General features: G+C 50.5%; 1 protein-coding gene across 1 annotated transcript; it reads right to left on the bottom strand.

The window, feature by feature from the left end:
* Nucleotides 1–3017: 3017 nt before the first annotated feature.
* Nucleotides 3018–4660, bottom strand: LOC137710234 (uncharacterized). Its single transcript, XM_068449169.1, has 2 exons — nucleotides 3451–4660; nucleotides 3018–3382 (listed from the first exon to the last, which is right to left on the bottom strand). Exons 1-2 carry the CDS (start codon nucleotides 4658–4660, stop codon nucleotides 3018–3020), a joined length of 1575 nt encoding a protein of 524 aa, XP_068305270.1.
* Nucleotides 4661–13305: the final 8645 nt, after the last annotated feature.

The raw sequence follows: 13305 nt of genomic DNA, 5'->3' as shown, positions 1-13305 counted from the left end.
TGCTCGAACACGGGTTGTTGATTCTTTATAGCACTGTTTTTGCAGTTGTGTCATGTGTGAGTTTAATAGTGGTGTTGACCCTAATAATTACAAAACCTACGTGGCGCGCAGGCCGAGCAACTAGTGAGCTAACTACGTCCTTCGGTTGAATGCGGGGCGTGCCAACTCGTCGGCCGAGCTCGGCCGAGGAGTACAATTTGTTGATGTCGCTTGGAGCGCGTCGTTGACTTCTGTATCTTGCGATTGCGACCGAGGAAGGAACGCTCTCGGTCTCTGAGTTCTACAGCCTGAAGACAAGGCTGCCAATTCTGCAGAGTTCAATAATCGTCGGAGCCCGATTCGGTCACCGTGATTATATTCGTGAGAGTATAAGCACGTCGAATCGAGACCAAGGTGTATGGGCACAGGTACTCGAACGTGATGTATGTCTTGATGGTAAACGTAGTTCGGCCGTCGGAATGCCGAACCCTGAAACCTACTTGCGAGTATCCAATCATAAAACCACTCGGCGTCCTGTACGCCGAGCAATGCGATTCGTAACACCTAACTATGCCGAGAAAGCTTAGCAAGGTGACCTCTGCCAACAAAGGTTCGAAAACCTTTCTCGACCGAGACTTGGATAGATAATCGGTCGACCTCGACGCAGTGCTGTTTATCCAAACTGAAGGTGCTTCTCGGTCGGTTGATTCTGCGGCAGCAGTGCTGTTTATCCAAACTGAAGGTGCTCGCCGGGCGCTTCCACAGTGCTGTTTATCTAAACTGAAGGTGTGTCGGCAGGAAAAGAAAAGGAAAAAACTCAAGGTGTTTGAGAGGTTTTGCGCAGGGCAATTGTATGCTGATTGTGAAGCTCCTTTTCTGTTGCATGATTTCTTGTATTTATAGTCCCCCATTCCTTGAATCTGACTCCGATTTGGATCGGGAGTCCTTTTCCCAATTCGCCTCTTCCTCGAACAATCCTACTCCTACTGGGATTCTGAATTTTCCTTCTTTTCGGGACTTCATTCCTTGCTGGTCGAGAATCCTAATTGCATCAGGATTTCCTCGACCTTTCTATTTATCCGGATTACCTCTGATGGGATTTGGCCGACCCTGCCAGCTGGTCCGGGCCTTATTATTCGGCCCATAGTATTTATCATCTCCTTGGGCCGAGCACATCCTGCTGCTCGGCCCAGCAATAATATTTCGGGCCCAAACATTGCCCCCTCGCTTCTGAGGTCGCCGACTGTTAGCTCTTGGTCGGGCCTCGACCTTGAAGAAGCGAAAACGTTTATTGCTTTTTTGAACTTAATGACCGTTATTCCTGCGCATTTATGAAGCATGATTGCACTTTTCTTGCTGCCCCCAAAGCGTGGCCACGTGTCGATTCTCCGCCGCTCTTAAAACTTTCAATCGTGGGCCTCGAAACCGTGCGCTAACTGAAACGTCTCATCCTTATTAATGCCTTAAAACTGGCGTCGCACGCAATCGTGCGTCCTGGATTTTCGACTCCTCGATCCCCTCTTCGCAGTTTCCCAAAATATCCGAAATGATTGAGCCTTTCCCGGTTAAATTTCCCCCCAATTTGAACCAGTGCCTTTTGAATCCCAGACGTTTGATATTCATCCTGAAAGGCCTATAAATACCCATATTTCTGCCATTTGCCTTTTACGCTTTCAGAAATTCTAAAATCTCAAATTCCTCATCCTTGTTCGTTCAAATCAAACCTTCCAGTTCTTCTGCAATACCTTCTTTTTCCAGAAACATCTCTTCTCCACAAATGGCCTCCTTCATTTCAAAGTTCTCTGATGAGATCAACAAGTGCAAGGATTTCGTCGACCGGAGCGCCGTCAAGACGCTACGATTTGAAGAAGACATGGCCACGACCCACCAAATTCTGGGTCCCCTTTTCAGAGACACAGTGCCGTCGTCTGTCACTAACCTGCTCAAGGAACAGTGCCTAACACCCCTGCTGCAGGGGTTCGACTGGTCGAAATGGACTCTGGCGCGGCCTCAGGGAGCCTGGCCGTCGACTACTGCGGCTTGGGCTGCCTGGGTCAACCGGATGAGCACATTCTTCTCCAAGGAATGGAAGGCTTTAGGTATTTATGATGCCATCATCCTGTCGACCATGGAGGTCGCCATGGATAAGGAGCTGCTTATGGCGGCCCTGAGTCTATGGTGTTCGGCCACCAACACCATGATCCTGCCTTTCGGCCCACTCGGCCCCACAATCCTTGACGTCTCGGCCATCCTTGGGACTTCCCCGACCGGCCTTCCTATTGACGCTGCCCTTTCCGGATACCCTTCTCCTCTCGACCTGAAGGCACTATTCGACGAAAGGGCCGTCGAGACGCTAAGCCGGGACGACCGGGAGCCCTCAAGGGAAGAAGTTCAGAAGCTGCACAAGAATTTCTTCAACTATAACACGCTCATTCTTCACTTCGCCGGCCGAGGCGAAGAAGGTCTTAGGAAGGGAGAGCACGAGGCCTTCCTCTTCTACTGGTACAACAAATTCATCTGTTGTACCAGGTCAAATAAATGCCTGGTGGAGAATATGCCGGTGGCCCAGGCACTGGCTAATGGTCGCTTGCTGGCGCTCAGTCCACCCGCAGGACGAAGACCCTCCCATTCCTCCACAGAAAGTCTCTTCGGCCTTTGTAAGTATTGTTTCTTTTGTGTTTTGAGTTTTTTGTGACATTGTTTTTGAAACGATATTAAATGTCAGGTGCCTGAACATTCATTTCACCGGCAATTTTACGCGCCGAGGGGCGTTGTCTATATTTCCTGGCCGCCGTCGTGGCCATCAAATGTAGATAAACTCCATCGGCCGCGTGAATTGCGTAGCGGTCTAAGGCACTGGGCTCGGCCATTAAGCTCCCTGGGTTCGAGCAATGACCCAGAGGGCATGGCCGAAGTCTCCTCTCAGCAGGTCTAAAACAATCCCCTTTTTCTTTATGCACCATATCACGCCTTACTTTCCCTCACATTTTCCTTTTATGCGCACAGCCATCGTGGGAAGTGGAACTTGACGCTCTGCTTCAAAGCACGACCGGGGAGGTCGGCTCCTCTGCAGCTCCGGCCGAATCGGCAGGAGACACGCCTGCCGAAGTCTTCGTGAAGCTGCACGAAGTCCTATCTCTGACTGCTTCCCAAGCTCTCCGGAGCAAGGGCCTTGACTCTGTTGGGGTATCACTGGGAACGACATGAATTTCCCGGTCGCCCTTCTTCGCCAATTTCTTGACACGTTTAGAAGGGCGAGGGGTCTCCTCCGCAGGCTCGGCCTCTCGGTGGGGGCGTTTGGAAGGCACCGTTCGCTCGGTGACAAGGATTGCCTTCTTGGGCACTAGCTTCTTCGCCTTTGGCACCGCAGCGACTACTTCGACCGCCTTCGACCCACGACCCCCTGGAGCAAAGTAATTAATAACAGGGACGAGAAATAAAACAAAAGGAGGAAAGAAACGGAAATACTACCTTGGGCCGACTCCTTAGGGTGAGTCGAGGATGCTGATCTGGGCCGATCGCCGAAAATTTTCTTTACCAGATCTTCGGCCGGGGCGCCGAAGAAGTCTCCGGTATATTCCTCCCACCAATCCCCGAAGGTGTCAGTTCCCAAAGACTCAGGAACCGTCGGCCGAAGCCGAAATTTCCTGCACTTCTCCTGGAACTCCTGGTCTGACGTCTTGCATTCCCTTTCAGAGGAACCAATAAGACGTCCCCGACTTAGGAGCGACCGAGAGGCGAGCAGGGGGACTGGACAGCCTTGAAGATAGCCGAGCTGCCGGGCGAGAAAATGAGGGTGATAAACCTCCCAGCTGGCTCGGCGAGCATCGCAACCAAGTGGAAGGTCGCGAGCCAAGACAAACGACCCCCAGCGCTGGCGGATGCCCGCATCCTCAGACTCGGCCCATGCTGCCGTAGGGAGTCTAAGCGAGGATGGGTACTCCTGGCGCCGGCACACCAAGAACTCGTCATCCGAGAGGACGTCGAGGCTGAGGAAGTGTTTGAAAACCTCGGCTGCCCGGTGAGGTGGCGCTGGTCGAGAGGCCAGTTGAAGGCCGAGGGCGGCCGTTCGCTGGAAGGCAGGAACCTCCGGTCGAAGGGTGGAGAAGTAGACCTGCAACCAGAGTTGGAACACCCAGAGGGGTCCGTTCTGGTGCGGGTCAATCTTGCCAATGGTCGCCTCGGCCAGGCAGCGGTAGAGGTTGGCGAGTATGGCTGGACTGAGCGCCAGCAAGCGACCATTAGCCAGTGCCTGGGCCACCGGCATATTCTCCACCAGGCATTTATTTGACCTGGTACAACAGATGAATTTGTTGTACCAGTAGAAGAGGAAGGCCTCGTGCTCTCCCTTCCTAAGACCTTCTTCGCCTCGGCCGGCGAAGTGAAGAATGAGCGTGTTATAGTTGAAGAAATTCTTGTGCAGCTTCTGAACTTCTTCCCTTGAGGGCTCCCGGTCGTCCCGGCTTAGCGTCTCGACGGCCCTTTCGTCGAATAGTGCCTTCAGGTCGAGAGGAGAAGGGTATCCGGAAAGGGCAGCGTCAATAGGAAGGCCGGTCGGGGAAGTCCCAAGGATGGCCGAGACGTCAAGGATTGTGGGGCCGAGTGGGCCGAAAGGCAGGATCATGGTGTTGGTGGCCGAACACCATAGACTCAGGGCCGCCATAAGCAGCTCCTTATCCATTAAGCTCCCTGGGTTCGAGCAATGACCCAGAGGGCATGGCCGAAGTCTCCTCTCAGCAGGTCTAAAACAATCCCCTTTTTCTTTATGCACCATATCACGCCTTACTTTCCCTCACATTTTCCTTTTATGCGCACAGCCATCGTGGGAAGTGGAACTTGACGCTCTGCTTCAAAGCACGACCGGGGAGGTCGGCTCCTCTGCAGCTCCGGCCGAATCGGCAGGAGACACGCCCGCCGAAGTCTTCGTGAAGCTGCACGAAGTCCTATCTCTGACTGCTTCCCAAGCTCTCCGGAGCAAGGGCCTTGACTCTGTTGGGGAGTGTCTTAATGACCTTGCCAGCGGTGGTCACCTGAGCCCGGAGGGCATCTCTTTCCTGACCGACCTCCTAGAGCGGACTCGGCAACACTTTCTTATCTTTAAGCGTGCCCTACAGGCCGAGGACGATTTGAAGGTGGCCAAGGTTGCGCATGAGGCTGGCCGAGTAGAGATGGAGGCTTTCAAAGCAAAGAAAGCAAAGCTGACCGAGTTTGATCTCCAGATCTCTGACCTCCAGCGTCAGATTTCTGACCTTCAACGTCAAAGGTCGGCTGCTGCTTCCGAGCTTGAGAAGGATTTTGAGGCTAACAAGGCTCGGCTGACGGCCTTCGCTGCCGGCGCACGGCGTATCCAGCAACTGCAGTGCAACAAGAAAACGCGGCAGGCTGAGATAATTTTGAGCGAGGCGAAGTGGCTGGAGCTGAAAGCTGCCCTTGAGACTTACCTCCCCTCGACCCCTTAGGAGTTCATCATTGTATTTGTACTTGTAATGATTTTCTGTTATCAATACAATGGTCGTTTTGCTATACAATGGTCGTCTTGCTCTCAATACAATGGTCTTACTCTTGCATTTCCCATGTAATTGGATAGTACTTCTTTAAAAACTTTCCATTAATCGGTAATTTGTGAACTGAACCCGTCCGATCTCTTAGATGATATGCCCCCTTGCCGAGGACTTTGTGAACGATGAATGGCCCTTCCCAATTTGGCGACCACTTGCCAAATCTGGGGTCTTTTATTCCAACAGGCAACACAGTTTGCCAAACCAGTTCTCCCTCGCCGAACGTTTTTTGTCTTACACGCTGATTATATGCTCGCTCGGCAATTTTCTTTTGTGCTATCAACAAGTTACCCGCGTCGATTCGACTTTCTTCCAAGTCTTCTAACTCTTGTCGCATCGCTTGACTATATTCAATACTGCACAAATCATTCTGCTCAATTACTCGCAACGAGCTTATACTCAATTCGACTGGTAACATAGCGTCGTGTCCATAAGTCAACGCGTAGGGAGTGGTTCCAGTAGCCGACCGGGGTGAAGTTCGGTATGCCCATAATGCTTCATTTAACTTCAAATGCCACAACCCTGGTTTCTCTTTTACCATTTTTTCAAGGATGCCGATCAACACTTTATTGCTTGCCTCGGCCTGCCCGTTTGCCTGTGGGTAATACGGCGTAGATTGCTCCAGTCGGATATTCAAACTTGCCGCGTATTCCCTAAACCTATCGGCCGTAAATATAGTGCCATTATCAGTTATGATCGTTTCTGGCACGCCGAATCTGGTCACAATATTCTCTTCTACGAAGTTGCATACTTCTTTAGCAGTTAATTCGGCGTATGACCTTGCCTCGACCCACTTAGTGAAATAGTCAGTTGCTACCATTATCCACGCGTGTTTCGCTGCCCCTGATGATGGCGTGATTTTGCCAATTACGTCCATTGCCCAACCCCTGAACGGCCAAGGTTTAGTGACCGAGTGTAGTAATTCGGCCGGGGCTCTCTGTACAGGTCCATGAATTTGGCATGGGACGCATCTCCGTGCATATTCGATACAATCTTTTAATATATTGGGTCAGAAATAACCGTGTCGTCGGAGCAACCAACGCATCTTTCGTCCGGACTGATGTGCCCCACAAATTCCTTCATGTACCTCGGCCATTACTTGGGTGGCCTCTTGGACACAGCAAAAAACAAAGCTAAGCACAGTTTTTCGACAGGGAAGTAATTGAGCTCTGGTGAATTCAGATTTCGGCTAAGATAAAAGATCGCTTGTTCATGCCCTCCATTGTTGTCTTGAGCGAGGAGACAACCAATGGATTCAGTAGCTGCCGAAATGTATAATTTCAAGGGTTTGTTGCGACATGGTGGAACGAGCACGGGTGGGGTTGAAAGAGCCACCTTGATTTGTGTAAATGCCATTTGATGTTCTTCGCGCCATTCAAATTTGTCGGTATCCTTAAGTTTCAAGAGCGTAGAGAATGCCTTCATCTTACCCGCCGAATTGGCGATGAAGCGACGGAGGAAATTTATCTGCCCGAGTAACGACTGGAGCTGCTTCTTTGTCGTTGGTGGTGGGGCGCTAATGATGGCGCGAGCTTTATTTTCGTCGACTTCGATACCGCGGTGGTGCACTAAAAATCCTAGGAAATTACCGGCCGAAACACCGAAAGCACACTTGGCCGGGTTCATCTTGAGGTTGTTCTTGCGCATGCGAAGGAACGCTTGCCTCAGGTCGTCCAGATGTGTTTGACGACGTTTGGATTTCACGACCACATCATCGATATAAACTTCGACGATTGTACCGATTAAGTCGTGGAAGATCATATTCATGGCTCGTTGGTATGTGGCGCCGGCATTCTTGAGGCCGAAAGGCATGACGACCCATTCATAAGTACCAAGTGCCCCCGGGCATCGGAAAGCCGTCTTGTGGACGTCAGCTTCGGCGATGAAAATCTGGTTATAACCCGCATGACCGTCCATAAAAGAGAGCAGTTCATGATTAGCTGCGGCATCAATTAATAAATCTGAAATCGGCATTGTATACTCGTCATTGGGAGTAGCCAGATTTAGATTACGGAAATCGATGCAAATGCGAAGGGCACCGCTTTTCTTTAACACGGGGACGATATTGGCCAACCATTCGACATACCGTGCGGTCCTAATAAATCCGGCTTTCAGAAGCCGAACTAATTCTTCCTTAATGCCGAGCTGTACTTCGTTCGAAAATCGTCGAGGAGGCTGTCGAAAAGGTTTACACCCCTCCTTGATGCGTAGCTCATGCTCTACAAGGTTTCGGTCGAGGCCGGGCATTTCATGATAGCTCCACGCAAAGCAATCTTTAAATTCGTGGAGTAACTTCCGTAGTTCGACCTTCATGGACGGTGGGAGTAACGCGCTAATAAACAATGTTCGAGGATCCTCGGCCGTGCCTACGTTAACTTCCTCCAACGGGTCCTTGACTTGAGGCCGATGGTCTTCGAGTTCGGCCGGCGCAGCCTGAACTTTATCGAAAGAAAGAACGGGGCCGTTATCTGCTTCGGCCAGAAATTCGATTAAATTGACGCCCGAGTGCGGTTGCTTGGTAATGGCGTACCAATGGGCCAGCAGACGTTCCATTGTAGATGAAACCGCGGCCTGACGCCTTTCTTGCGTGGTGTGCTCAATCATCGGCGTTGGTGACTAGATCTGCCAAGCCAAGTCTCGCCGAATCCTGTTGGACAGTCTCGGCGCCGACCTCAATTACTTTCTGTACCGAAATTCTCGTCGGCCGCCCATCCTCGTTAAGGCCTTGGAGGGTGATGTAGCCGACGTGATCATCGTAATAGCGAGCCTGAATCATGTTGGTTTCAAATGGCTGGTTATCGGCTGGGTGGACCACGACCGATTTGCCATCCCAAAAGATGAGGACTTGGTAGAGTGATGACGGAATGCAACTGGTTTGGTGGATCCAGTCGCGACCAAGTAATGCGTTATAATCGGTCTTGGAATCAATGACAAAGAAAGCTGTCATATGTTGACGACCGGCAATGCTAACTTCCAACGGAAGTACGCCTTTGGTCTGAGACTTGTCACCGACGAAGCTGCTCATAGTAATCCCTGACGGAATGAGTTCACTATCAGAACGGCGTAAAGCCTTCATGACGGAGATTGGCATAATGTTGACTGTGGCACCGCAGTCGACGAACACCTTAGAAATGGGGAATCCTTCGATATGAGCCGTGACATACAACGGCTTCAGGTGTTGGAGATTAACCGAAGGGGAGCGGGGAAATAGCTCGGCCAAAGCTGCCGTAAGGTTGTCCCCGCTTCGGTTTTCTCTATCGTCGTCGTTTGCGACGAAGTCTACTTGCGTTGCTTCCTCGGTAACTACGTCCCCGTCCAAGAAATTCGACTGGTGGGTACCTGGCTGGAATTCGGCTGGTAGGACGTGGACCATACTGATCTCCATATGTTCGAGGACCGAGGGACCCATTGGCTCGTGGTCATCGTCGTCTGCAGAACTAGCCTCAGTAGTAGTTGGCGGAACATCCTGAATTAAACTTTTGAGTTCCTCGGTAAGAGCCGGTATCTGAGAAGTAGGAACCAAATCGAATGTGGGTGGGCGATTTCCTTCGACAATGTTGACTGCCGAAGATTCATGTTGATCCTTGGTTACACGGGCTCGTTCTTCATAGGCAATACGGGCGTTCCTCGTGTCTAGATACGTATCCAACCGTGCTATCCGTTGTTCCTCGTCGGCCGTGAGGCCGAAAAGCGATACAGCCGAGAAAACTTCGAAATGATAACGTAAATGCTGGAGGTCTTCAAGCGAGAAGGGTAATTCGGCGGTGTCGATATATGTATAAGGATCGACCTCAAAACCCAGGACCCGAGCCTCCCGTATATGTTGAAACCGAGCTTTAATGGCTGGATCAGAAGTTTTCTGGATAATTTGCTCGGCATCAGGACAAGTCAGCGCTAAGTCGAGGGCTTCCTGACATGCCTTGGGGAGTCCGTACAAATCATTTGCGGAGTATTTCTTATGAAATTCTCGCATGTATTCCATGGATGCACCGAGGAATGGAGGGTGTAAGTTGCGCCGTATTTTGATAAACGGCTCGCGCGGTGGTAACGGAGAAAGTTTCCTTTCGGCCTCTTGTGTAAAGTACTCTAGACGAGCTCTCGTTTCCCCAGGCCGGAGAAGGATCTTAATACGTTTCTCAGCCTCCTCAATGGTGGTTTCGAAATCAGCATCCGCTACTTTCTTGCCTTCGGCTAACTCGGTCATGATAGTCGGGGTTGGCCGTTCGCTACTATCTTCCACGGCCTTTTTTGGTTGCCATTTGTTGGCCGGGCTGGCCTGCGCTTCTCGTCGCCGAGCCATGCAATCTATCCGTTGACGACGACGTTTTTGGGATTTGGACAGCGCCGTATACAAACCTGTCGGAGAATTGTAACTGTACCAGCGTTGATCCGATGTCCTTGGTGGTTTGAAAGTTTTGCGATCAACTGGCGAGCCCGAACTGTTGGCATTGCGCGAATAATAATCCTCATTATAGAAGGGTGCGGCGAAGTCAAGACGCCGCCTGACCGAGGTCTGTTCTTTCGGCTTTACTTGTGGGCCGAGTCGGTCGAACACTTGACGTCGTGGACCTAATCCCTTTGATGACGCCGTAGGGGCCGTTGGTGGGGTTGAAGATTTCTTCCCAGGTTCAACTGTTGTTTTACAATGGTCACATAAAACCTTCGATCCACAAGTTTCGTCGGAATTTGACCTCGTCATCGGCTCATCGGCGGGTCGCACCGATTGTTCCGTTGGTGGTGCATTTGAAAATATATCAAGCTTTAGTCTTGTTTGACCATTCCATTTACGGATATGCTGCACCGGGACATATTCGGCCTTCCCTTTGTTTCTGGGAAGGTGAGCATCCACCATACCAATCGTTGTGGAAGGGAAAGGATTAACATCGACCGCCATCTTTTCCGGAAATTTCAACTTTCCTTTTTCGATCCAACTTTGAATTGTGTCCCGGAACACAACACAATTATTGGTTGCATGCTTATTAGAATTATGATATTTGCAGTATATCTTTCCTTTTAATTCATCGGCCTTAGGGATAGTATGTCCCGGCCGAAGCTTGATGATTTTTGCTGCCAATAATTGATCGAAAATTGCATCAGCCTTGGTGATATCAAAAGTGTATACTTTTGATGACTTACTCGTTTCCTCGGTGGCCAAACGGGTTTTGGCGTCTTTGGTATTTACTTGCGCCAAGGCCTTGCAAACATAGGGTTTGTCTATTATTATCTCGGCCGCATCCACACTAACATACTGAGGGTCTTCACTTTCGGCCGATGCATAGCTCACCGTGGGGTTCTTATACAACGTCCCCCGGGATGGTGACTTGGATATCTTTTCTTCTCGGAGCAGATACTCATATTGTTCGACGTGTTGAGCAAGTTCGTACATATCTCGAATATTTGCCCCCAGAAACTTCTTTTTGTACTCCACGTCTAATCCGTTAAGGGCGATCCTGACGAACTCCACCTCCGGGAGTGGTACTCGGCACCAATTCCTGGCCGACTTAAACCTTGTTAGGTATTCCATTGGAGATTCGTCAGATGCTTGAGCCATCCTGGCCAACGATGATACGGACATCTCCATCCCTGGCCGATAAAATTGTTCATGGAACTTTTCGACCAACTCTTCCCAACTTTGCACGGAGTTGGGTGGAAGATTAATGTACCAGGCGAAAGCTGAGCCTGTCAGTGAAAAGTTAAACAACCGTAGTTTGTAGAAATCGCTATTGACGTCCCCACACTGCGCTGTGAACCGAGCCACATGTTCTAGTGAGGATAAAGATGATTCTCCGGCGAAGAGGCTGAAATCGGGGATCTTAAATCCTCGTGGGTATTCAAACCTTTCTACATAAGCTGGGTATGGATGGATAAATTTTGGAAACTTCGGCCCTTTCTTCAGGGCCGAGTCAATCATCCTCTGGACTTCGGTGATGTTTACGGAAGCGGCTTCTTCTCCCTGGCTTGGTCCCTCGGCTCTATTTCCTGGTCCTCTTCTTTCCAAGAGGACTGGTTGTGGCCGAGCGGACCCTCTCTCGGCTGGGATGGGCAAATTCGTCGGGAGCTGCCGAGGCTGGCCGACCTGGCCATCTTCGAAGGCTTTACTAACCAGTAGTTCAAGCATTCTGGTCTGTGTATCGCTGTTACTACGTATTGCGTCTAGCAAATCATTCATCTTCTGACCAATCGACTGCTCGACCTGACGATATTGTTCATCTAGTCGTCTCCGAAGGAATGTCCTAGTTGGTGGATCGGAACCTTCCCCACCATCGTCATCACAATCTTCCACAATCCCTTCCATGAACATCCCAGCTGTTTGATTCGGGACTGCGGGGTTGTAAGGTTGCCCGCCGAGACAGACCTCATTCTCTCGGCGTGTTACACTTGTGGCCTCGGGCGGCGCAATTATGATCGGATTTTTTGTAGAGTGCAAATCCTGCCCAAGGCCTTGCACTGGCAAGTCAGTCGTTGACTTTCCCATGGTTGTTTTCTGCTTCGTAGACCGTGTCTCAATGGTCATGAACTCCGAAGGTTTAGCACAAATGGTCCCACCGGGCGTGCCAAAATGTTGACCCTAATAATTACAAAACCTACGTGGCGCGCAGGCCGAGCAACTAGTGAGCTAACTACGTCCTTCGGTTGAATGCGGGGCGTGCCAACTCGTCGGCCGAGCTCGGCCGAGGAGTACAATTTGTTGATGTCGCTTGGAGCGCGTCGTTGACTTCTGTATCTTGCGATTGCGACCGAGGAAGGAACGCTCTCGGTCTCTGAGTTCTACAGCCTGAAGACAAGGCTGCCAATTCTGCGGAGTTCAATAATCGTCGGAGCCCGATTCGGTCACCGTGATTATATTCGTGAGAGTATAAGCACGTCGAATCGAGACCAAGGTGTATGGGCACAGGTACTCGAACGTGATGTATGTCTTGATGGTAAACGTAGTTCGGCCGTCGGAATGCCGAACCCTGAAACCTACTTGCGAGTATCCAATCATAAAACCACTCGGCGTCCTGTACGCCGAGCAATGCGATTCGTAACACCTAACTATGCCGAGAAAGCTTAGCAAGGTGACCTCTGCCAACAAAGGTTCGAAAACCTTTCTCGACCGAGACTTGGATAGATAATCGGTCGACCTCGACGCAGTGCTGTTTATCCAAACTGAAGGTGCTTCTCGGTCGGCTGATTCTGCGGCAGCAGTGCTGTTTATCCAAACTGAAGGTGCTCGCCGGGCGCTTCCACAGTGCTGTTTATCCAAACTGAAGGTGTGTCGGCAGGAAAAGAAAAAGAAAAAACTCAAGGTGTTTGAGAGGTTTTGCGCAGGGCAATTGTATGCTGATTGTGAAGCTCCTTTTCTGTTGCATGATTTCTTGTATTTATAGTCCCCCATTCCTTGAATCTGACTCCGATTTGGATCGGGAGTCCTTTTCCCAATTCGCCTCTTCCTCGAACAATCCTACTCCTACTGGGATTCTGAATTTTCCTTCTTTTCGGGACTTCATTCCTTGCTGGTCGAGAATCCTAATTGCATCAGGATTTCCTCGACCTTTCTATTTATCCGGATTACCTCTGATGGGATTTGGCCGACCCTGCCAGCTGGCCCGGGCCTTATTATTCGGCCCATAGTATTTATCATCTCCTTGGGCCGAGCACATCCTGCTGCTCGGCCCAGCAATAATATTTCGGGCCCAAACAAGTGGTAAGAGTCATATTTTATAGGAACAATCAAATTCATGAGACCAGCTCGTGAAACACACGATAGTGGTCAAAGAAAGGCTGA

Source organism: Pyrus communis, chromosome 12, assembly GCF_963583255.1.
Source record: "Pyrus communis chromosome 12, drPyrComm1.1, whole genome shotgun sequence".
NCBI classification, from domain to species: Eukaryota; Viridiplantae; Streptophyta; class Magnoliopsida; order Rosales; family Rosaceae; genus Pyrus; species Pyrus communis.
This window is presented reverse-complemented; position numbering and strand designations above follow the sequence as displayed.

Bases quoted from the DNA above. Each gene is read 5' to 3' on its own strand.
- LOC137710234 (XM_068449169.1), bottom strand. From the start codon at position 4,660: ATGGATAAGGAGCTGCTTATGGCGGCCCTGAGTCTATGGTGTTCGGCC. The intron at 3,383-3,450 runs GTAGTATTTCCG...ACTTTGCTCCAG, and splicing joins CCCTAAGGAGTCGGCCCAAG to GGGGTCGTGGGTCGAAGGCG.